Genomic DNA, 25,781 nt, shown 5'->3' on the forward strand with positions numbered 1-25,781 from the left:
TGACCTTAAGTAACTTTTCATACATGCTCTAATTTTTTAGGGGTCATGTGTCCATACAGCCTTCATCATTCATGAGTCATAGCCAGAGACCATATGAGGGTATTGTGAAACTCTACGCAGTTCTTTAGTCATGCTGGTATTGGGTTCTTTTAAAAATAGACCATTTTCAGACAGTAACCATATATTCTGGATTTCCCAGGACAGCCCTGATTTCATTTTGTCCCATTGTGTCCATAAGTTCACTTACATTCGTCAGACTTTATACCAGTTTTTGGTTTTGAAAATATGGACATCAGGTGAATAAGGACTTCATTTCTGAGAAAAGTCCATCCATCACAGCATAGCCTTGCTCTTTCCACCCTGCAATGCTCACTTGTCAATAATTCTCACCCACTGCCAGCAATCTTTGATTCTGCTCTTATCTTGTTTCCTCCCTTTACTTTAACCCTTTGTGAGTTAATTTATCTCTTTTTCTTTGGTATCTCTTTGACTCTGGGGTCCAGCAGATGGAGTATCCTTCACTCTCACAAAGTTACTTACATCCTAGCATTTTGGTGATAGGATATACTCTTTTGAAAAATAGCATACTTCCTTTTTCTCCAGGGCACTCTCAGAGGTTGAAAACTGTTCCTGTGTCATACTCATGTTCAGAGGCCTCCAAAAGCATTCAATAAGAAGCAGTACCACCACTACCATTTATTGAGTGTTTACTCTATGAGAACTTGGGTAAATTTTTAAAAAAATCTCATTTAATACTAATAACCTGTGAGGTTGTTGTCATTCCTTTCACACAGATAAGGAAACATGCTTAGGTTAAATGAGTTGTTTAAGATCCTGCTTAGCATCCTATATCTATTGCTACATTCCAGATAAAATATTAGTTGTGCACATACTAGACTTAGAATTGAGGATGAACTGACCAAAGATTCCAACCCCATAATAGAACTTTTGCCTTTATATTTCCCACCACCAAGAAATATATATTTCTGTACTCTTGATAGGTGATTTTTCTACATTCTTCCTATATACTGGCGTCCTCAAACTTGAGCATGCATGAAAATCACCTGGAGGGCTTGTTAAAATACAGATTTCTGGCCTCACACCCAGAGTTTGTAATTTAGTAGGTCTGGGGTGGGGCCTGAGACTTTTAATTTCTGATAAGTTGCCAGTGCTGCTGGTCTAGGGATCACACTTTGCAAATCATTGTTACATACTAATCATTTATATTCAGCAAATTATTATTCAGTACTTATGGTGTTCTAGGCACTGTGCTGAGCATTGGGGATGTAATAATGAAAAGGTTAGGCAGGGTCTTTATTTGCATAAAGCTCATAGTCTAGTGGGAGAGACAGAGGACTGAACTAATTTTATTAGGATAAATAAACAGGGATTGCCATAGAGAGTAACAGAGTTGCTGTCCTCTACTTTAGATAGGTTGAGAAAAGTCTCTTTGGGGAGGTGATATTTTGTCTAAGACTTAAAGGATATGAAGAGCTCATTAAGGTTTTGATCTTTGACTTTTCTCAGCTCCAACCTCTATTGACATCACTGGGGATGTCTCCATCTTGGGAGAACTCTGTGTATTTCAGACTGACCTCTGGGTGTAATTCATTCCTTGGCACTTTCTCTTGCCTTGGCCAAGCTTGATTGAATTCTTCCTCTATGACTGTCTCCCTCCTCTCCACTCCAGCCTCCCTCCACCACGCAATATGGATACATACTGTGGTCAGAGGAATTTGAAGGGTTGGCTAATTTTGTCTTCTAGCTCCACCTAGGTCACATTCTTTGGTATCTGATGGTTTGAGAAGAATATATACCAATGAGTTGGGCCTGTGAACCTACCATTCACTGCAACTGCCCTCACCTTATAACTATTTATCAATGATACCTTAAGATCCTGTCTTAATTACCAGTTGGCAAATTTGCCCAGAAAGAGGTTGCAATGCGGGAATCCACACAACTCCCTAGCTACCCTGATGTTAGGTTTCTTCAGGGAAGATTCCTAGATTCTTGCAGCCTAAGAAGATGCTTTCTGCTTTCTAAAAGGCTGTTAGAGCAACACAAAATCAAACCTTGCTTCTAGTTGTGTTGACTAAAGCTGGAAAAATTCTAGGCATTTGAAGGAGACTTTCTACCTAACTGTTCTCATCTGTTGCCTTTAGATTTTTAGCTCTGAAGTTTGATGCCTTGCCTTGATTTTTTTTTTTTTTTGGCTCTGGATCTGACCTGCCATGATTCAACTAACTTTTGCTTGGAATCCCTCCTGCCTCTGGAGCCATTACCTTGCTGTCCAATTTTACTTTGTTTTGATTAAAAGTTTTCTCTGGTATTCTGTTCCTGTGGAGGAAAAGGGACTCTTACTAGTGCTATGGTCTGAATGTTTGTGTCCCCCCAAAATTGATATGTTGAATTCTAATTCCCAAAGTGATGGTATTAAGAAACAGGATCTTTGGGAGGTGATTAGATCATGAATATGGAGCCCTCATGAATGGGACTGGTGCCCTTATAAAAGAAGCTCAAGGTAACTCATTTGTCCCTTACACCATGTAAAGACACAGCAAAAAGGTGCTATTTATGAGGAATGGGCCCTCACCAGACATTGAATCTGTTGGTTCCTTAATCTTGACTTCGCAGGCTGTAAAACTGTGAAAAATAAATTTCTTTTGTTTATAAGCTACCCAGCTTATGGTATTTTATTGTAGCATCCCAAACAGACTGAGACAACAGGTATTTATTTCTCTAGGTATTTTCACCTAGAGCATTTCATTTGGCCTGGGAATACTTTTTGGGGGGGGGGGGTAACAGACTTCCTTGGTCACCTATCTATAAATCCCTGAATCAGAGGATGTTTATCAGATGGGGAATACTAGAAATTGACTTTTCTGGTTGCCAAAGACATCTTGAGTTTACTTGAGAAATAGTTTCAACAGTCATCCAGTGCATACTCACTGGGCTATGTCTTTTCTACTCACCTTCACATACAGGCCAGATTTAACTACCTTACCCAGATCGAGAATCACTTTTTCTCTGTGGACTCAGGATTTTCTCCCTGCTAATCTGGTTCCTGATGGCATAAAGTGGCATTTTTTATTAACCTATATATCAACCACAGGAATGACTGAAATAAAAAAGGAAATGGTATGCAAGCTCACTCATAATAAACCTTTTCTGTGGCTTTGGAGTCAGTTAGCCTTGGTTGATAGTGCCATGTCTGTCTCATACTAGCAGTGTCTTGGGCAAGTAAACTAATCTTGCTGTGAAGATTAAAATGTATATAAAAGCACCTAATAGTATTTGACTCACAGTATGCTCTCACCGAATGTTAATTTTTACTGTCCTCTTTAATGTTCTTAAAGCCCTGAGCCATTTGATTCAGCAAGGCATGATCTCTCATGGTATACCCCATCAGCATGAGAATCTCACATTTCCCAGATATGGAATCCTTTCAAGAACTACCTGCTAAATTATGATGCTCATCAGAGTATCCCTGCTTCTCTCAGGTATCCAAGAAGGAAATCAACAAATATTGAGAGGCTACTTTAGTAAAAGTCTAATTGGCCCCAAATGATGATAGCATTAATAGTTATACCTTTATTAGTAGGCATTATAATACTTGGAAATTTCCAGGGCCCTTTTAATGGATAATGTTTTTGGATTCCTGTAGCATTTCATCAAGCAGGAAGTCCCTATCTTGTATATCCATGTCTGAAGATGAAGGGAATTGAATGACTCCTTCACTGTCTTCTGACTAACGGATGGTGGAGTTGAGCTTTGGGCCTAAGTCTTCTGATACCCTTCTTTCCCTATTTTAGCACTTTTATCCTACTATTCCCATTGGTTTAAACTCTGAGGTTCTTTCTGGTACATGATTTATCAAATTACTATAAATCTAAGGACAAAATATTTCTTAGGGTTTCCTTAATTTTATCACTGAGATGTTTCTCTTCCTAAGAGATAGCTCTAAAGTGTGGGAGTTTTAAACTCTACCTAGGAGCCAGAGAAAGCTGTTTATGCCTTTGATGTAAATTCTGTGTGCCACAGTTAGACTTACACTACACGTTCCAGAACAGTATTTCTTGGACCTAAAATTGGAACAAAACTCTTTTAGAGATTCTCATTACGTCTTTTAGATTAAATTATTTCATTTATTCTTTCATTCAACAAACATGTATTTAGCCCTTACTATGTGTCGGGGGTAGGGGTATGGCTGTCCGAAAGACAAACTGTCCTCTTGTCGCTCACAATGTAGTGAGTAGATGATAAACAAATAGATAGTGATATGTACTATGAAGAAAAATAAAGCACTTTTGAATTTTTGCTCAAGCCATGGGATTACTAAATTATAGTATCTACCAGTGACCCCTGGTAGACCCTCTAAAAAGTTAGTTATTGGAAAGATGGCCTCAGGAAACGAACATTGTTTCTGATGGCCCTTTGCAGTGCCTACCTTCTTTTCCATTATTTGCATCAAGGCCTTGCTTTCTTGTACGGTTGTGAGCAATCCTGATTGTGTTGGAGTGTAAGGACATGGTGGAACAAAGACAGATTGCAGAGGAAGGCTGTTAGGAATAAAGCACCTGTTTCATAACAAATACTTTTAGAGTTGCATTCATCTTTTATTCTTTAAATGTAATGTCTTTCTTTATAGTGTGTCAAATCAAGAACATTGAAAATAGACATATTTTAAAATATCTATTTAACTATGTTATGTTTAACAAGACATAGTTTAAAAAGCAGCCTTCTAGTTTTATGGTGTAAGACTGTAGAATAAGTTCTTTTTGACATAAGTGTTTTAAAAGTTTTGAAGAACAGGGAGCCTGCAAGTCGGAAAGAAACTGTCCTTACCATGAGGCAAATATACTTGAGTTTAATTTTTAAACTATAACTGCCGTTTGACCTTAAATTAAGACAGTCTGTTTCCATTGTGGTGTTTTACTGGTTTAACAATGAGAACATATAAAGCAGCTGCCACCAATTAAAATGATTCATAAATGATGGTTGTAAATAAATATTCTTGAAATTTTAACTCAGTGAAGTCAATCTTTTTAGTGGCACTGTCTTTCTGGAAAGCAATTTGGTAAAATGCATCAAGAGCTTTAAAAAATGTTTATACACTTTGATCTGGTAATTCTGTTTCTTAAATATCTATCCTTAGAAAATAAATCTGAGATCTGAATAAATTTTAATGTGCAGAGATGTTCCCCACAGTTTAACAAGAAGGAAATGATTATATAAAATTATGGTGCGTGCATATGATAAAATATCATGGAGCCATTAAAATATTTTTGAAGAGCATTAAACATATAGGAAAATGTTTATGAAATTTAGTTGAAAAATGAACTTTACAAAACCATACAGTATGATCTTAACTATGTGAAAATATTTCCACAGAAATATACTTTTAGGAAAAATTGTACATTTTCATTTTCTTTGAGTTATGAGATTATACGTGATTTTTATTTTCTATTTCTACATTTTCTAAATTTTAAAATATTGAACATGTATTAAATTTATAGTGAATAATAATGTATAAGTGTTTTGATCCTTTCAGTATGATGCCTTATATTAATGTCCAGCCCATTTATGTTATTATGGCATAATTTTTCCAGATTTTCATCTTCAGAGCATTTCTTTTTTCTAGTGAATTTTTATGCTTTTAATCTTCTAATGTTTATTTTGCCTTTTATGATATGCACAATTAGTATTAACACCTTTATCTATGCTTGCTCTAATTTCTAGATGTTCTTTAAAGCCACTAATTTAGTTCCATGTTGGAATACTATTTTTCAGGTGGTTTACATCAAACAGCACACACATACCATCACAGTTAGTGGTAAAGAGAGGTGGCTCTGGAACCACAATGCCTGGGTCCAAATCCTCATGCCCACCACTTAGTAGCTATGTGACCACTGACAAGTTAATTGTTTTCTCTGATCCTCAGTTTCCCTATCTTTAAAATGGGGGCTAATAGTAGTATCTACCTTATAAGGTTGTTGTGAGGATTTAAAGGAGTTATTATTATTTTAAAAAGGCCTGGTATGTAGTAAATATTCCATAAAAGTTGTCTGTTTTTAGTAGTGTGTGTATGCTACACATACATATTGTCATGATCATTTGCAAAATGCTCTTTTATATCTGTCTTTTATTCTTTTACACAATTGTTATTTTAAAATGAAGATGTGTGTCTTATTTTCAGGTAAAATTAGTTTTTCTTCTATGCTTTGAAATTATTTCAAAAAATTTCCATATTTTTAGTTATAGAAACCTTATTGATTTGTTTTCCAGTGATATTTTCCTTTTCCATATTGGGAATTAATGATCATTCATGTGGGCTGGATGAACTGAAGGTTGGCTTTATTCTAGGTGTAAGAGGACTTTTATTTATATATATAAAGTTGTACTCATTACCAGTTATTCTCATGTATTAAATTATTTACCATATTTACTAAAGTACCGCTTTAGTAGAAAAGGGGGGGGGATGGACATGTGTCATTGTGCCTCCCAAATAATAAAAATTTTAAATTTTGTAGTCCATATTTCTCTAATCATACTGATCTTCCCAGACAGATTTGGGATGAAAAGAGAGCTCCTTTTATTGAATCAGGTCTTGGGCTAGACATTTACATGTATTATATAATTTTGTAGTCCAATATGAGAACTATTTTAAGTGAAACAATTGGCAATTTTAATGTCTTACATTATAAAATTACAAACGTGTTCCTACAGAAAACAATTTGGTTTTAACTGATTAACAATTTTTATAGCTAATTACAATAATTCTGCCATTATTCAGTTTCATTTCTTTGAAGAACAGGTACGTTTTTGGTATGTTTACAATGGCAGAACAAGGAAAAACCCTGATCAAGTTTGTAAGTATGAAGCTGGTCACCGAAAGACCTTCAAATATAAAGATTCTTCATCAGTCTAGTAGTATTCAACTGAGACGTGTATAGTCCAGAGATCTGCAACTTTAACTGGGAATTTGCTTAGTATTTAATGCCGAGAAGGGGTGGGAGAGGTAGTCCCTGTGGGAAATTATATTTCCCTTGGTCTTTAGTTCTATGACTATGAGAGAAATCCTGGGTTGAGTATGAGGTTCCATATGTGCATTTCTGATCTGGAAGTTAGAGAGACAGCTCTAGTTTAAAATATAATTTTTTTATCTGTGGGATTTATCTTTTTAGCAGTGGTTTGGAGTATTGTTCTTGCTGGTTTTAAAGAGGAGGACTAGGTGGGACTTGAGGGAAAAATTAGCTTTTAGGGATGAGCACGTTCAATAGCTCAGATGGGGAATTTTGCTTTCTTGTTGTATTGATGTGACAAAACTAAGTTGGTCACTGTCATTTCCATACCATATACACCACCTTTGGCTAATTTGTATTTTGCCATGTACCTAGCAGTTCAGCTAGAGGCTTTTTAAACCAAAGCATTTAAATATACATAGGAAGTCATTGTACTGCTGCTTGTTGATGGCTGCTGTGTTCTTTCTTATCTTCCCAGGGTGCTTGGTCCCTTTGTTTAGCTTCTGTTTCACTTGTTTACAAAGTTATAGGCTTTGAAGTAGGCACTTATGTAGGACTACATAGAGAGAAGGGTAAAGCTAGAAGGCTGCTTTATGGTTAAGCAATCATTTCACTACCTTATTGTTAATACCTTAGTAATCAGCCAGTGCTTTTCATGTATTTTCCTTTTCTCTCATAGGGTCTGCACTAATTGACTTACTAGTATCCTAATTTTTTGTCGAACATTACTTTGTTCTGTGTCTTCCAGATTAGAAGTCAGCTCAATTTGCTTTCTAAACATTGAAATATCATAGTGTTGCCTGATGTGTTAGTGGGGAATTTTTAAAAATATTTTTTATGATAATTTAATGGTACATGTCATACTATTTTTTCTATTTGTTCCATTATAAAAGAACTTTACATATCTTATTTCCTTAATATAAGGTTCCTGTCCTTAGGTGACTGCCCTTCTATATATATGCCATTGTTACTGTGTGATTTGTACTAGTAAGACTATGATACATTCCATGTTTTGTAGGACAGTAGTGAGGTAAATAGCCTTGCTGTAAGGTTAAGTCGTCACAGCTGAAAAAAGTAGGCCTTTAAAAATAGCAATAACAAAACACACATACATCAGACATAATTCATGATTATTAATAACTTCCTCAAGATTTTTAGGTGTTGTAAATAAGGTTGTTCAGATTGCATTTACTTTTTTTTTTTTAACTCATGAGGGAGAATAAGAGGAGCAAGCTATTTTTGGCATGGGCTTAGAGAAGGAAATATCAGTGTGACTGGTAACTGACACGTTTGTCAAGTTCAGTTTCTACCTGACTGCTTTGATTTTTTTTTATTTCATTACTTTGGACTTTAGAGTTCTTGATATGAAATTTTTAAAGAGTGACATCTCTAACCTTTGGGTTCTGAGTAGTGCATTACTCCTGAAATTGGTTGAGTCACTTCATATTCTTCTAAGAGTTCACCACCTGTCAAAGCTGAGGAGATCTGTCCCTTTTGCCTTCTGCTTCCTGAACCATTTTTCTGCTGGCAATAGTCTTCTATTATTTGTGGTAGGTTTTTCTACATTTAATATGTAAAACCTACCACAAAGTTTGAATGTTATAGTGATTTATGGTTAAAAGCCTTTAAGACTTCTACTTCTGTCTATGAAGGAGTAACTGGTACAAGGCTTTCTCCTTTCTACCTCACATCACCCATAAACAACTAGAAACTGGACAAAATACCTGAAACCACTGTTTTCAGACATTGGGCAGCAGGAAGCACAGGACTGTTATCTTTAAGAGAAAGGGAACAAAGTGAGCTCTACAGTCACCCTGACTTTTTGCCTGCAGGCAGTTTCTAGACCACAGCATTGTGAGAGGGAACCCAAGCAGAGCCTGCAATCTTGCTGAATTGATGAGACAGTGATAGAAACTCAGGGAGGTCTTGGGGGGGCAGGAATTTATGGAGCAAAGTAATGGAGAGGGGGAGCTACTCAGAGAAATAACTCCAGAAATCTGCGTAGATGCTCCCTTTATCTTTGACTGACTATGAATCTGTGCATGTGTCAAGGGAAACACCATGAGGCTGGACAAAAAACAACTGCTTGGGAGCTATAAACTGAAAACTTACCAGAGCTCATACAAGGATGAAAGACATTTGAGTTCTTACTGTGAGTTGTGAGATTTTATTGAACACCCAGGACATCCATAGAGACCCAAGAAGGGTCATACCTTAGTATTATAGTAGGGCTAAACTAGTTTAGCCCTAGAGTTAAAGGCTACTTTAAACCCAAACTAACAAAACTTAAAACCATACCTTGAAAAATAATTATCCACAAATAATTTAACTGCATGACAAAATAAACTTCACCACTTTTTGAAGGAGGACAGCAAGATACACTCAACAATATAATGATTATCATATCTGGCATCCATAAAATTACTAGACATTCCAAGAAGCACTAAAATGTGACCCATAACCAGGAGGAAGTCAGTCAATAGAAACAAAACCAGAAATGATGGTCATAGTATTAGCAGACAAAGACTTTAAAACAACTATGAAAATATGTTGAAGGATTGAAAGAAAAAAATGAATATAGTGAGTAAAGAAATGAAAAGTATAACCAAATGGATCTCCTGGAGCTGAAAAATATACAAAATGAAAAATTCACTGGATGAGATAAATAGCAAATTAGACATTGCAGAAGAAAAGACTGAATTCAACTATATAACAATAGAAATTATCCAATCTGAAACAGAATAGGAAAAAACTGAAGGAAAAAAAGCCCCAGTGAACTGTGAGACAGTATCAAGCTGACTAAGGTACACGTGTGTGGAGTTCCATAAGGAAAGGAGAGAGGAATAAACAGAAAGAATAGCTGAAAAATAATGGCTAGACATTTTCTAAATATGATGAAAACTATAAACCCATTTATCCAAGAATCTCAATGATCTCCAAACAGGAAAACCACAAAGAAAACCATGCTAAAGACAATTATAATCAAATTGTTAAAAAGCAATGATAGAACATTTTAAAAGCTGCTAGGATAAAAAATAAAGAGACACGGTGCATACGGAGGAGCAAAGATAAGAACAAAATACTTCTCATCGGAAACAATGAAAGCCAGAAGACAATGGAATGACATCTTTAAAGTGCTGAAAGTAAAAAAAAAAAAATACTGCCAATCTCAAATTATATATCCAATGAAAATACCTTTAAAAAATGAGGCAGAAAGAAATAACGTGAAACATTTTTTCAGGCAAAAATGGAAAGAATTGTCACCAGCACACCTAAACTACAAGAAATATTAAAGGAAGCTGTTCAGGCTGAAGGAAAATGATACCAGATGGAATCTTGGATCTCTGCAAAGTAGTGAAGAGTGGCAGACAGGTGTGGCAAGTGTAGGGTAAATATAAAAGACTTTTTCCCTCATTTTAAAATTTCTGTAAAAGTTAAGTGATGGTTTAAAGGAAAATTAATAATTTATCAGGAGATTTATATGGTATATAGAAGTAAAAGGCATCTTTGACTATGTGGAGAAAGGCAAAATAAAAGAGAAGTTAAAGTATGACAATAGCCTCAAGGAATGGGAGGAGTGAAAAGGAAGTATACTATTAAGGTCCTTCTGTTATATGCATAGTAATATGATATTACTTGAAAGCAGATTGCAGTAAGTTAAAGATGCATCTTATACAACCTAGACCAATCACTAAAAAAAAGCATAACTAATAAGGTAGTAGTGGTGACAAATGAAATAATAAAAAATTAATCTCAAAGACAGAAAAAGAAGTGGAGAACAAATGGGAAATATATAGAACAGATATCAAATATAAAGATGGTAGACTTAAACCCAACCATGTCAATAGTTACATTAAATATAAGTAGTCTAGCCACTCCAATTAAAAGCCTGCATAAAAATGCAAAGCCAGGCATGGTGACTCATGCCTGTAATCCCAGCTACTCAGGAGGCTGAGTCAGGAGGATCACTTGAACATAGGAGTTTAAGACCATCATGGCCAACATAGTGAGACCCTGTCTCAATTTAAAAAAAAAAAATGCAAGGCCCAACTATATATAAGAAACCCACTTTAAGGATAAAGACACAGATAGGTTAAAAAGATGGAAAAAGATATATCATGCAAACACTAATCATAAGAAAGCTGAAATAACTATGTTAATGAATTGGATTTTAGGACAAGCAGTACTACTAGGTATAAGGAGGGCCTTTTCATAATGATAAAGTGGTCAGTTTATCAAGAAATTAGTAATCCTAAATGTGTATGCACCTAACAGAGCCTCAAAATATATAAACAAAAAAAACCAGATACATCTGAAAGGATAAGTATACAAAACTACAATTAGAGTTGGATATTTCAACACTCCTAACTCAGTAATTGATAGAACAAGCAGATGAAAATCAGTGAGGAGATAGAAAACCTGATCAACATTATCAACCAACTGGGCACTTATTGACAGTTATAAAACACTGGACCTAACACTACCAGACACATTTTCTTTTTAAATTCACATGGTATATTTACTAAGTTAGAACATATTTTGGGCCATAACACAAGCTTTCAATGTATTTAGAAGAATTGAAGTCATATGAAATATGTTTTCTGACCAAAATGGAATTAAATTAGAAATCAATAACAAAAAGATACCTGGAAAATTCCCAAATATTAGGAAGTTATACAATATACTTTTTTTTTTTTTTGAGACAATCTTGCTCTGTCACTCTGGCTAGAGTTCAATAGCGTCATCATAGCTCACTCCAACCTCAAACTCCTGGGCTTAAACGATCCTTCTGTCTCAGCCTCCTGAGTAAACTGGGATTACAGGTGCATGCCACCATGCCCAGCTAATTTTTCTAGAGATGGGCTCTTGTTCTTGCTCAGGCTGGTTTCAAACTCCTGACCTCAAGCCTTGGCCTTCCAAAGTGCTAGGATTACAGGTGTGAGTCACCACATCTGGCCTATACGATATACTTCTAAATAAATCATAGGTCAAAAAAGTCATAAGGGAAATTAGAAAATATTTTGAACTGAATGATGATGAAAGTATAACATACTAAAATTTGTGAAATGCAATTAGCATAGTACTTCAGGGGAAATTTATAGGTTTAAAAGAAGGAAGATCTAAAGTCCGTAAGCCTCTATCTTAAGAAGCTTAATTAAACCCTAAGTAAGTAAGATAAATAATAGAGGAATAGAAATCAGGAAAATAAAAAAAAATAGAGAAAATCAATAAAAACAAAAGGCAGATCTTTGAAAAGATCAATAAAATTGATAAACCAATAGCTAGACTGATAAAGGTAAAAAAGAGAAAAGATACCAATTAACAAATTACCAATACTGGAATGAAATAATAGCTATATAGATCCTACAGACATTAAAAGGATAATAAGAGAGTATTCTTAATGATTTTATGCCAATAAATTCTACAACTTAGATGAAATGGAAAAATTCTTTGAAAGACACAATTTACCAAAATTGACTCAAAAAGAATTAGAAAATCTGAGTAGCCTTACACCTCTTAAATTAAGTTTGTAATTAAAAACCATCCCATGATTAAAATTCTAGCTTCCAATGAATTCACTGGTAAATTCTGTCAAATATTTAACGAACAAATAAACCAAATTCATAGATAATAGAGGAGGAGAGAATTCTTCCCAACTCAATCTATAAGGCTAGAGAAATTGGAACACTTTTACATTCTTGTGGGAATGTAAAATAGTGCAGCAGCTATGGAAAACTGTATGGCGATTCCTCAAAAAATTAAAAATAAGACTATCATAGGATCCAGCAATCCCACTTTTAGGTATATATCCAAAAGAATTGAAATTAGGATCTTGAGAAGAGAGATCTCCAATTCCATGTTCATTGTAGCATTATTCACAATAGCCAAGATATAGGAACAACCCAAGTGTCCATCAATAGATGAATGGTTAAAGAAAATGTGGTATGTACACACATGGAATATTATTTAGCCTTGAAAAGAAGGAAAAGGACATTATGTAAATTGAAATAAGCCAGTCACAGGACAAATACTGCATGCTCCCACTTATATGAGATATCTATAATAGTCAAACTAACAGAAGCAGAGAATACAGTAGTGGTTACCAGGGGATGGGGGAGGGAGAATGGGGAGTTGTTCAATAGTGCCTATAGTTTAATATGGGATTGTCTACTTCAAAATTTGTTAAGAGGGTAGATCTCATGTTAAATGTTTTTGCCACAGAACATACAAACAAAAAACAAAGGGACATGAGGAGAGGCACAACTTTTGGGAGGTGTTGGATATGTCTGTTACCTTGATTGTTGTGATGGTATCATTGTTGTTTTGCATATATCTAAACTCATGAAATTGTACACATTGAATATGTGCAGTTCTATGTCTATCAGTTATACCTCAATAAAGCTGTTACAAAAACCTTGAACACACATTTTATGGTAGTGGCTTTATCTATAATAGCCCCAAACCAGAAGCAACCCTAACAGCCATCAACAGTTGAGTGGATAAAAATTGTGATGTATCTATTCCGTGGAATACTACTTGGCAATAAAAAGACCAACCAACATGAATGAAATCTCAAAAGAATTATGCTAAGTGAAAGAAGATTGACACACAAGACTGTATATTGGATGATTCCATTTATATGAAATTCTAGAAAAGGCAAAACTCCAGTGACAGAAAGCAGATTAGTTTTTCCAGGACTTCGGGGAGGGGATTGATTGCAAAGTGGTACAAGGGAACTCTCTGGGTTGATGGAAATGTTTTATACCTTGATTTTGGTTTAGGTTACATGTATATATACATTTGTCAAAATTCATTGAATTTTACACTTAAAATAGATGCCATTATTATATATAAATTATATTTTAATAAAGTTGGTTTTTAAAAAGAAGCACTTTGAAGGTGAGGGTGTCAATTCCATCTAAAAAACCTCGACCTTTTGGTTATTTCATAGCAGAGGTTCTTGAGAGGTTGAACTGTTCTGTAAAAGGTGAAAGAAGAGCGAGAGGAAAAAAGCAAAGGCAACATATGCAGCACTGATACAAAATGTGGTCTCAGTTGTTGACTGCTTTATCCCTAGATCTTGCATTTTTCTTTCCCTAAAATGAGAAGGGTTCGACATAAAGCTGTCTTTCCAACTCCTTTCTCCTGTGGGAGCAAGTAATCCAATACAAGGACCTTAAACTTGAAACAATTACCTTTCTATATCTAGAGAACTTGAAAAACAACTATATCACAGTTTTATTGCAGGTCTTATTAACCTGGCATCAGATCTCTTTGGAGTGGGAAACAAGATAAAAACATACAGTGAAGAAGCTGGATAATTTTCCAGCTCTTTTTACATTAGTGTTTGAATCAATCAGCATATTTATTTCCTGTCTTCTCTATTTCTGCTAATTGAGTGGGCTCTGTGGGGAAGACAAGATGGTAGAAGATAGGTCATTAGCTGGGAGTCATAATATATAGGCACAAAAACCAGAACAAACACCTTTAGTTGTTTTCATTGTATTGTTTAAAGTGTTATAAATTCCCTGACCATCCAGCATACACAGTCAAATGGAAGTATCAAAACAAAGTTCCATACAACTTTTTAATGGCATAAAAAAGTAAGAGTCAACTATATCAATATTCATTCTAAAATTTCTGAACCTGGTTCTCTTGTTTTCCTTTTTGTTTACATTGAGTTTAGGAATCTTAAGACTTCAATAGAAGATCTTACTTTGCCTGAATCTATTTTATATTGGAATAATTTTTTTCATAGTGAAGGCTGAGTCTCAAACCTTAAAGTTCATTGGAACAAATGGCTTCAGAATTCCAAAGAGAAATTATTTTATTTTTGAAATCTATAACAAAGAGTCATTTAAAAATTATAAATTAGATTTTCAGGTATTAAAGATTTGTGGTGTGTTCCTGTTATCAGAAAAAAAAAAAAAGACACACAGCTATTTCATCCTTAAAAATGTTACTTATTCAATGCCCACTGCAGTGTACACTAAGAAAAGAAAATATGTGCAAAAATAGTATTTTTTGCCAATCAAATTAGTCTTTCTCACCTAATTTAAGGCTCTAAAAAACAATAAGACTATCTCAGAGTATCAAGTCTGAGACCGAATTTTTTTTTAAAGTTTGCTGAAAATTGTTGATTTGGTCTTGCTAAAGGAAGAAATGTTTCTTTGGGTTCAAAAATTGGCAGAATCAAGGTAATCCCTTAAAGTATGCCTGTGATTTCGCTGGTTGTATGTCAGTAGTGATTAACCTTGATTTACCAAAAAAGAAAAAAAAAATCAACCTCCCCAATCACCTGTTAGACTTTGGTCTGCCTCCTTTTCTCTGGCATTTGCCAGTTAAGTTAGAATTACAGAAATGAGAAAAAGAGAATATAATACTGCTATAATAGAATTTCTGGCAACACCAGGCAAAGAAAACTATTGAAAGATTGGTAATTCCTGATTCCCATTTTCAGATATTTGTGGTCTTCTGTACTTATCCAAGCCGTCTCTCTAAGCAGTGTCTCCTTATTGCCCTGAGCCCCATGGGATACAGGGCATTTACAAAGGTTGGAGAGAGGAGTATGGTATAAAGCTACAATGGTGATTTAGTGTATTTTCTTTATCTGCAGCAAAAGATTGGATGAGAAAATTTAAAATGCATCTGAACCTTACCTTCTCCACCCTGCCCCAAGATTAGCCCCCTTCCATTTCTCTCCTTTCCTATCAATTTGAATTTCAAATTATCTGGAAAAGTTAAGGCTCATTCATTCCATAATAAGAATTACTTAAATAATCAGATCAACACCTAGCTGAGTAGCTGTAAATGGAAATTGTGATTTGGAGGAAATTTGTAGATAATAGAAGACCTAAGTTTGATGAAGGCTGGCTAGACAACAGGAAAAAATGAAGCTAGAAGGCTGAGAGGGATCAGAAAGGGTGTTGGGAAACCATCAAAGATAAAACTATAGGCTTTGCTGTGGGCTTCTAATAGGAATAATGTAGAAGCCTGTAAATTGGGGCTAGTGTTTCTAGGCTATTCCAGCATTTTGAATTTGTCCTGGAACTTCTGGGTGGGGAACCTGCAGCCTCGGGGCCACATGAATCTCTCTCCCTCTCCTCCTGAGAGGAGAAGATTTTTGCTTATGCTCACTTGTGTGGTGCTTTGTAGTGTTCGTAGGATTTTCCAATTGTCTTGCCTATTAGAAGACATCTAGATTTGCTACTCACAATTTTTTCCTGTAGTGGGAAAAAAGAACCATATTAAATCAATAGTAAGAAAATTTGGAGAACTTGCCAGGTTCTAGCACTAAATGGCTGATGACTTTGTACTTAGTCTCCCTGGATCTCTTTTTGTTTTTTACCTGTAAAAGAAAATGGATCTTCTCTTAAAGGCTCTTTTAGCTAATGGACTTAGATACATTGTTATATAAACTTTAAACTAGATACTAAAGTTTTTGTTAAGGATTTGTTATAGACAAATTCATATGTTCAAGTCCTAACCTGCAATGTGAATGTACTTAGAGATAGGACCTATACGGAAGTAATTAAAGTTAAATGTAGTCATAAAGATGGAGCCCTGATCCAATAGGATCAGTGTCCTTATAAGAGACACTGGGAGTTCTCTCTCTCTCTCTCTCTCTCTCTCTCTCTTCCTCCCTCTCCCTCTCCCCGCCTCCCCCCGCCGCCCCCCCCACCACACACACACCTGCACACGCTCAGAGGAAAGGCTACATGTGAGGTCAAAGTGGCCATATACCAGCCAGGAAGAGAGCCTTTACCAGGAACTGAACCCTGTCAGCACCTTAATCTTGGACTTTCTAGCCTGCATAACTGTGAGAAAATAAATTTCTATTGTCAAGCCACCCCATCTACAGTATTTTATTATGGCAGCCCAAGCTATTACAAGATTTAACCATATTAGGTATGTTTTTACAAATTGAATCCATAGTTTATATGATTCGGATATGAAATATATAGCTTCTTTTTGTTGAAGTGAAAGGTTTTGACCTGGTGATGGAAAGAAGATACTACTATTTCTGTTTTTATCTAAGCTTCTAGATCCTGGGGAATTATGGTACTGAGTTTAGTTGGATGGTATGAGTTATATTGTTGGATTTTTGAGCTAAGTTGCTGAGGAACCTGAGTACAGTTGAGAAGCAATCATTGTTTGATGATAGAAGAAAAGAACCAAACTACAGGGCTTCTCTCTTTTCCTGTGTCTCCATCTAGTATAAATAACCTTGAGTATCCCTGTCATAGTAAATTCTTATTATATTGATAGGGGTTGATATTATTTTGTTAATGTTGCCACCTATAAATCTTATTCTAAAGAAGAGTGAGTTGGCAGAGTGGAGGCTTGCAGTGGTCAATGCTAGTTTTTTAACTTCTGTTTTTGCCTTGGTATGGCAGGAGAGAGAGGATTTAAGGTAAAATATTGTTAAGTAAAGATACCCTTTTCATTGTATCATCTAATTGTACCTGACTCCCACAAACATATTTCTAATCTGTTCTGGATCACATCAATAGATGGGAGTGTCCTATTTAGATTTGCATTGCTTTTTGTACTTTTGCTGATTCCATGCAACTATGTTTCCTTGAGAGCTACTATTGACCTGACAGTATTGGCTGCCAGTTGGCAGGGAGGATTCACCTAGATTAGGTGGTTACTTCCTGTTTCTGTCTACAGACCTGGAAAAAATGGAGAGTTTACTTTTCTCTAAAGGTTTCTCAGAACATAGTGGTACAAAATGTTCAGAAGTAGGAAAATTCCTTAAAAAGCTATGTCTGGTTACCCTCAGATAAACATTTCCATTAATATTTTGTCTCATTTTGAGCCCCTGTCTAGTTTGTAGTATTTTTTCAATATTATGTAGGTGGCCTCAAACCATATGGCAAAAGCATTTCCCCAAAACATTCAATCTTCGTCTTACTATGAACTGTTCTCTGTATTTCCTTGTCATTGAGCAGCTCCTCTCAACAGGCTCAAAACCCTTTTTCTACTTTGATCTGTCTCTGATTATGCTGATGTCTTACATCCTTTTGGGAACTCATACATGTTTTAATAGCAATTTAAGAATGAAATTGCCTATTTCTTCTCTCTGTGTGTTGGGTGAAGAAAAAAAAATTTGTTGCTATCTTTAGGTAATATGTATCGAATGTTCCTGTAGTCGTTTCCCTGTACAAAGTGGTTATCACACACAAGATGCAATCTCTCCTGCTCAGGAATGTTTATTACTATTTAATTTTATTTATTTATTTATTTTATTTTAGCATATTATGGGGGTACAAAAGTTTAGGTTACGTATATTGCCCTTGCCCCACCACCCCCCAATCATAATGTTTATTGTAATACGTTTCAATCTACTTTAAAATACTTAACTTCCGCGGTTCTTTTCCCCATTAAATGTTGCTTTTAGGTATTTTGGTTGTTTTTAATTCCACATACGTGTTCTTTATAAAAGATGTTGTATGAGCATTTGTAAATGAGAAATTAGAGTCCCAGGTTTTTAAGGAATAGTTTTATTCTGTCTACTAAAAGTCTGATTTCTTCCATCTTCAGGAATCTGTCCTAAACACAGTGGGGTTGTCTAGTAGCACTCCCTCCCATCTTTGACACAGATACTTTCCCGCAATCCCAACCCCCAAAGTGGATGTTGCCTGAGGCAGGTAAGTAATAGGGAGAGTATAGATGATTCTGCATCTGCTCTACCTCTTATGAAGGCTCTTGAGAACACATATTCAACAGTGCCCAAAATTCAAAGAATGTTACATCTGGAAGAGACCATAGCAGGTTATCAAGACTGTTAAGACTACTTCCTGTTCCCTGAATGTGCTGTGTACTTTTACATCTCCATCTCCTTGCTTATTGTGGTGCACCTTTGGTCCCCAGGCTGCCTTGCAAAATGCAGCTTGTTTTCTAGCACCTTAAGCTCTGAATCAATCATTCCTTCATCAGTGATAGCACAGCATTATAAGAAACTGTCTATCATTTCCCCCACGTGTTTGAATGGCCCCCGACATATTTCATACATAGTACAGTGTTCCGTTTGTGTTCTTTTTCTATGCATTCTTTAAATTTTGAATGTTTACTTGATCAGATAAGGTTATATCATAGTAAGAATGATGCATGTATATATTTTAGTGGGATAAATAAGAGAATTGAAGGTAAAGTACTTTTAAATGACTTTCCAGTGTTTTTGATAGGGAATGAATTCACTCACACTGTTAGGTTTCTCACTCAAGTCACTGAAGAAGAGAATATACAACATAGTTAGTTCTGTGTTATTAAGAAGCCATCGTGGTATTTTAAAGACACATTATTACATATAGTATGATTCATTTCATTCTGAAGCTGCCAAAGGACCTGTCTTACATGGAGATACTTTGTATACCCATTGTTATAGGAGAGGGCTGATAGCTTACTGTCCATAAAAATGATTGCTGACGTTGACTCTATCAACTTAGAAAGTGAAAAATGAGAAGGTGAAATTCATCTTTCAAGATAGGGTGTAAATTTTAAGATACTAGTATTTGTATGAGTAATGAAAGAATTGGCGAGAAAATAATCCCATCTAATTCTTGTCTTCCTGATCAACTGTTAGTCAAGAGCAATTAGAGGAAAATTTCCAAATGGAGCATTGGAATCTTGTCTCAAGTTATGTTTAATACATATGATATAGAAAGCAGAAAACTTGGCCATTTGCTTTTTATTTTAGCACTTTTAGTGTAGGTCATGCCTTACTTGAATGCTAATGTTGACAGTAACTTGACCTTATACTTCAGTCATCTTTTTGAATGCTACTGGACATTTGGCTCTTGGAAGAAGGTAACTCTTAGTTTTGCTCTCTGGTTTGTATACATTATTTATTTGGGAACCTACCTGCCATTGTGGCTGTCAGAACTCAGCATAATTTAAATGTTTGAAGTGGGTGATTGAAATGCTTGAATGGGATAACTTTTCTTCCAACTGCTGATGACTCACTAGAAAGTATTTTAAAGAAAGACTGTTCTCCAATTCACTAGTGTATTAGAAGAAAAGTAACATATGGTATGTCCGCCTAAAATTTAAATTTTTAGAAAGCAGAAATGTATTATACCAGTATTACTGTGAATACTCATATTAACACAGACCATCTCCAACTGTAAGTTATTTATCTTTTTACAAAATATGCTAAAATGAGTAAATTATTTTATTTCACAAAACTGACATACAAAGTTGCTTCTAATTAGAACATAATAATTGTTTTTAGACTTAACCATTAATTGAGGCTGTCAGTGGTTTGCTGCAGAATCCAAACACCCACTGTATTAAACTTCATCTAAAACCACATTATTCTTGATGCCATTTATTATAATTGATACTTTGCTCTTTGATGCTTGAGAGATTGTATTTATAGGTAACACTTTCATCTAAAAATAAATTTTCTGGTTTCAGAGTATTATTTTGTTAATGTTTGCTGTTGTCCTTCACCTTTCTGAATCCTACTCATTTTTCTAGACCAAGCTAAAGATTATCAAGCTTGATGAAATTTTCTTCTATCCCAGTAGCTTAATTAATGGCATTTTGGACATAGTTTATAGTACATATTTCCTTTTGCCTTGTATTAGTTATCTGTGAACATGCCTGCCTCTTTGTGGAGAGCCAGTGTTTTAGGCATTCTTGTAGCACCTTTCACAGTACATAGCCCCTGTATTTTCAGGAAGTATTTATTGAAATTGTTGATTGTTTCCCATGATTTTCTAAATTAGGTTTACAAATCAGTAACTTGAGGTTTAAATGAGGAATCAGGCAGGCAGTCAGCCTATAGTCAAGATTGCGCAGGTTCGAGTACCCACTTCATTATGTTTCAACTGTGGGACTACCTCATCTGTAAATAGGAATATTAGTATCAGCCTCCTAGAGTTGTTGATGAAGATTAATATAAATAATTTGTTTAAAATATTTATTGTGGTTCCTAACATATAGAACACACTCAACACAATGTAATATAATTTTTGCTAAATGCAGTCCTATTGGGCTAGCCTCTGAGCCCCTTGAGGGCCTGTCTTTTGGTCTCAGGCACCTAACCGGAATATAAGTCAGTATTCAATAAATACTTGCTTAAATTGAATTGATTGATTTACCCTATTTTTATCTTCCATTACAGCCCACTGTTTGTAACATGGAAGATTGGTCGAGACAAAAGATTGCGTGGATGCATAGGTACTTTTTCTGCCATGAATTTGCATTCAGGACTCAGGGAGTACACACTTACCAGGTGAAGACCAATTTTTTTTACCTCTGCTTTTACATTAAGAAAAAAAACTTATGGAACTTGAACCTGATACTTTTAACTCCTTTTCTTTTACTGAATTGTCAACATTCTTGATTCCTTTCATGTCAGGTTTTTCCTTTTCTCTGACCATTTACCCTATCTCTGGTAAAATGTTATTGATATATAACATCATAATATAAAATGCTGTGATTACATGTATTCTGCCATAGATGTTTTGAAGGTTTTTTTTATTCCAATGGCCAACTTATTGTGTATAACTTGAAAATCAGTGACCAAATGTCCATGGGTTGCCAAAATATATTATTTCTTATAGTAACAGTCATTGTTTCCTCCCTATTAAGCTTCTTAAAAATAGTTGATATCTCTTTCATCTTACATAAGTCATCACTTTTTTATGTACTTTTGAAATTGAAGGGAAAACCTAGGAAGAAAGTGATGCCATAGCCTGGCAGCATAATTGTTCACATTTACACTTCACCCAGAATTAATTGTGTAGCCTGCTTATTTTGTTTCATCTAACCAAGGATAAAGTAACGAATGCCTCATTACGGTTGTTAAGACTTTGTTCTTAATTTATGAACTCACAAAAAGCTATCTTGCATGCCATCTGATTTTTTTGGTTTAAGTTTAGATTTCTAGCAAATTGTGTTCCAAAATTATTTCAAAAGAAGAAAATTCCTTAAATAATAAGCTATTAGTAAAGGAATTTCCTGTTTTTGTTCATATTTTAGGGTGATTATCTGATACAGTTTCTATAGTTGTAATATGCACAGTGTCTGTCCAACAAGAAATTGGTCCCTGCTGACTATTATTGGTACTTGGGGCAAGTTGCTCAACCTCCATAGGTAAAGTAGTAATTACAGTATTTTGTTCTATGTACTTAAGAGAGATGTTAGGGGGATGTCAAGGGAATTAAGTAATAATCAATCACTACTTTGCTTCAGGATTAATGTTGTAGAAACATTTATTATTTTACTGTAGAATTGCATAAGTGCAGGCTCATAGCGCCAGTTAATAAAATGCTGTAACTGAATTCTTATATTTGAAGGTGTGCAGTAGCTCACAGCTGCAGGGTTTTCTCAGCTTACAGAAAAGCCCAGAAAGAAAAGCAATGGCTTGGAGGATCACATTTATTTTTAGCTTTTCACAGGTAGTAGAAACTGGGTGTTTGGACTTGATTAAATAACATATAGGCTGTAAGGGGGTCAAAACACATATTCTGGAAATAACTATAACTTAAGTATACAACATAGTATAAATACTAGTCTAGGCATGTTAGATTTTTTTCTGATGTGAAATACAGTGGGCACATTTTAGGACTTAAATTCTAGCAATGACTACCTTTTTGAGACAGGTACATATGAAATTCATGTTTAAGAAAGTCAAATACCTCGTTCTCACTTATAAGTAGGAGCTAAATAATTGTACACATGGACATAGAGAGTGGAATAATAGACATTGGAGACTCGAAAGGGTGGGAGGGTGGCAGGGGGATGTGGGATGAGAAATTACCTAATGCGTACTACATATACTAATTGGGTGATGGTTACAGAAAAAAGCCCAGACTTCACCACTATGCAATACATCCCCATAACAAAACTGCACTTGTACCCCCTAAATCTGTAATAATAATAATAATAAAGAAATTACATGTTTAATAACTAATCAATGGCAATTTATTGTACATTTTCCAAAAGAAGTTGTTATGAGGAATGTTGATTCCTTGGCATTACCTGAAAGAAAGAATTCTGTGGCCAAGTAAGTTTGGGAAGTACTGGTTAAAAATTGTAAACAGCTCTGCCCACTGCAGGACGTCTCAGAACCTTTCTTGTTAACAGTGTTAAGAATCTCTAAGAGAGAGAAAAAAAATGCAGCATTTTCCAGACTTCAACTTATCTGACTACAGAATCCTTATGTCCTTCCACCCTGGTGTCTTGTGCCATTAGTGTTTTGAAACCTAACACATTTTTAAAAACCCAAGTCTGTTTCTGAAACAGAATTTTATTTTATATTTGGGTAGTAAGAGTTGGCAATGTAGAAACCCTATGTGATTTCTAATGAAATTGTAACAGAGATCACATTATCAAACATTATATGCTTTAGAAATCTTTAGGTAGTAGTAACTATGGTAGCAACTTGGTTTTGTTTAAAGAAAAACAAATTCTTTTGCCTTCATTGAGAAGAAGGAATGAGAATATCCAACTTTTCTGGACTTGTTGATCTATCTCCCTAGAGTAATGACCAGAAGAAATACAGTATATTTTTCTGACAATAATGTGATTCTGAATGAATTGTTCAAATAGTTAAATTTGGAAATTTGCCTACATTTGTATACCTTGTTACCCTCATTGTAGTTTGTGGCTCTTCCTGTTTACTTTTCAACTTTTTTCTCATGTTTCTATACAACTTCCTCAGATTGTATATGGCACATTAAAGAGGTGTGTGTGTGTGTGTGTGTGTGTGTGTGTGTGCATACTCATGTTTGTGTGTATATACATGCATACACATAACCTGGTTTTCTCATTTTTGTTTGGCTTAATTTCTTTTGTTTAACATGATATTAAGAATCAAGTTATTTGGAAGAGACAAACAAAACAAGTCTTACAAAATACAATTAATCTTTTTTCCTGGATTCATTTTAGCATCAAAAACTATAAGGAGTAATTTTTTAAAAGTTGCAATATAATGTTTTTTTCAGTCCAATAGTGCGTTTATCATTTCTACATGTTATGTTGTTATGATTGTTATCATTAATGGCTACCATTTATTAAGAATTTACTACCTGCAGACATTGCTGAGGAGCTATATCTGCATAGTTCTCACACAACTTTTAGGTATTAATATCCACATTTTAAAAATGAAGAAACTGAGATTTAGAACATTTAAATAATTTACTCACTTGCACATCTAGTAAGTGGTAGAACCAGGATTCAAATCCAGGCTACATGACGGCAAAGTCCATGCTCTTAGCTGCTACATTTAAGATAAGACAAAATAAAATTTTCTGATAATTTTTTTATAGCCTTGTCATGAAAATAATGAACCTGAAAGCAGGTTACTATAAATATGATAAATCATGGATCAATAATTCCTCAAAAATTTTAGTTAGGAGTTAAGAATAAAACTTTGGAACATTATTTAAAATTCCAGAAAATCCATTATAGAAAGTATATTACTCAGAGATGTATAGACTAGTCAGAAGAAAATTGACTTGTATTAATATTGTGTTAAAGGATAATGCTTATTACAAAAATATACTACTGATGGTATGAAATGGTATTCTTTGGCTGCATGGACTACACTTCAAGAAGAATATAATTTTTTTGAACATAACAATTGGTGATTCTTGGAGCCTGGTTTTCCCATCTTAAAACCATTCCCTGCCCTTCTGCCTTCCTCCCCTCCCCTCCCCTCCCATCCCCTTAAAAAAAACACAAAAAACCTTTCCCATCTTAAAACTCACAAAATGAATAAATGGTATCAAATGAACTTAGGGAGTTGGGGTATAAAGAAAGGAGAAAGCAAACAAAAAAAATAAACAATGGAATTAAGACACTCCAGGTATAGTTTTCAAAAAATTAAAATAATCTGATTATTCACTGTGTTGTAATTAGATAGACTGTTCAATTTTCAGAATGTTAGCTATGTCTTTTTTATTGTGGTAAAATATTAATATACATAACATAAAATTTACCATTTTAACCATTTTTAAGTGTACAGTTATATGGCCTTAAGCACATTCACATTGTTGTACAACCGTCACCATTATCCATCTTCAAAACTTTTTTATCTTCCCCAACTGAAACTCTGTACCCATTAAACATTAACTCCTCATTCCCTCTCCCCCAGTCTCTGGCAATAAATTCTACTTTCTGTCTCTATGAATTTGACTAATCTATGTACATCATATCAGGTGGAATCATACAATATTCATCATTATATTACTAGCTCATTTAGCATGTTTTCAAGGTTCATGTGGTGTTGTAGCATATATCAGAATCTCATTCCTTTTTAAGACTAAATAATATTCCATTATATACACCACATTTTGTTTATCCATTCATCTATCAATGGATATTTGGGTGGGTGGCTTCCATCTTTTGGCTATTGTGAATAATGTCGCAATGAACATGTTAATGTACACATCTTTTTGAGTACCCTTTCTATTAAAAGTTAACCATTTTATTGAAGACAATGGTCCAACTCAGCCGTCCCTAATGAGCAATGGGGAGGGGAGCGGCTGTAAATACAGGTGAAGCTTCATTTGCTTGCCTCACCTCCTGCTGTGTGCCCCCCCACTTCCCTGGTCCCCATTCCTAAGTTTCATGGAAGACAATTTTTCCATGGGGGGGTGGTGAGGGGTGGTGGTGGAGCTCTGAGGCCAGGCCGCAGACTGGTACCGACGGCAGGTCTAACTTGTTTGTGGCCCCTTAAAACCTTTCTTTAAAAAATGACTAGGTACTTTTTAAATGAAATGCCTATCCTGGATTAAGTTT

The 25,781-nt window shown here is 35.0% G+C and overlaps 1 protein-coding gene across 3 annotated transcripts in view; it reads left to right on the forward strand.

Moving 5' to 3' along the window:
* The window catches only part of AMMECR1 (AMMECR nuclear protein 1), a 110,647-nt gene that overhangs the window by 30,644 nt on the left and 54,222 nt on the right, over positions 1-25,781 (forward strand). For 2 of the 3 annotated variants that reach the window (XM_069463524.1, XM_069463523.1), the window contains one exon: positions 21,157-21,267. The exons of the other annotated variant lie outside the window; for it this stretch is intronic. In XM_069463524.1, coding sequence (XP_069319625.1) covers positions 21,157-21,267 — 111 coding nt within the window. The remainder of the gene's footprint in view (positions 1-21,156; positions 21,268-25,781) is intronic. 3 annotated transcript variants of the gene reach the window in all.

This window comes from Eulemur rufifrons, chromosome 30 (genome assembly GCF_041146395.1).
Source record: "Eulemur rufifrons isolate Redbay chromosome 30, OSU_ERuf_1, whole genome shotgun sequence".
In the NCBI taxonomy this organism is placed as follows: Eukaryota; Metazoa; Chordata; class Mammalia; order Primates; family Lemuridae; genus Eulemur; species Eulemur rufifrons.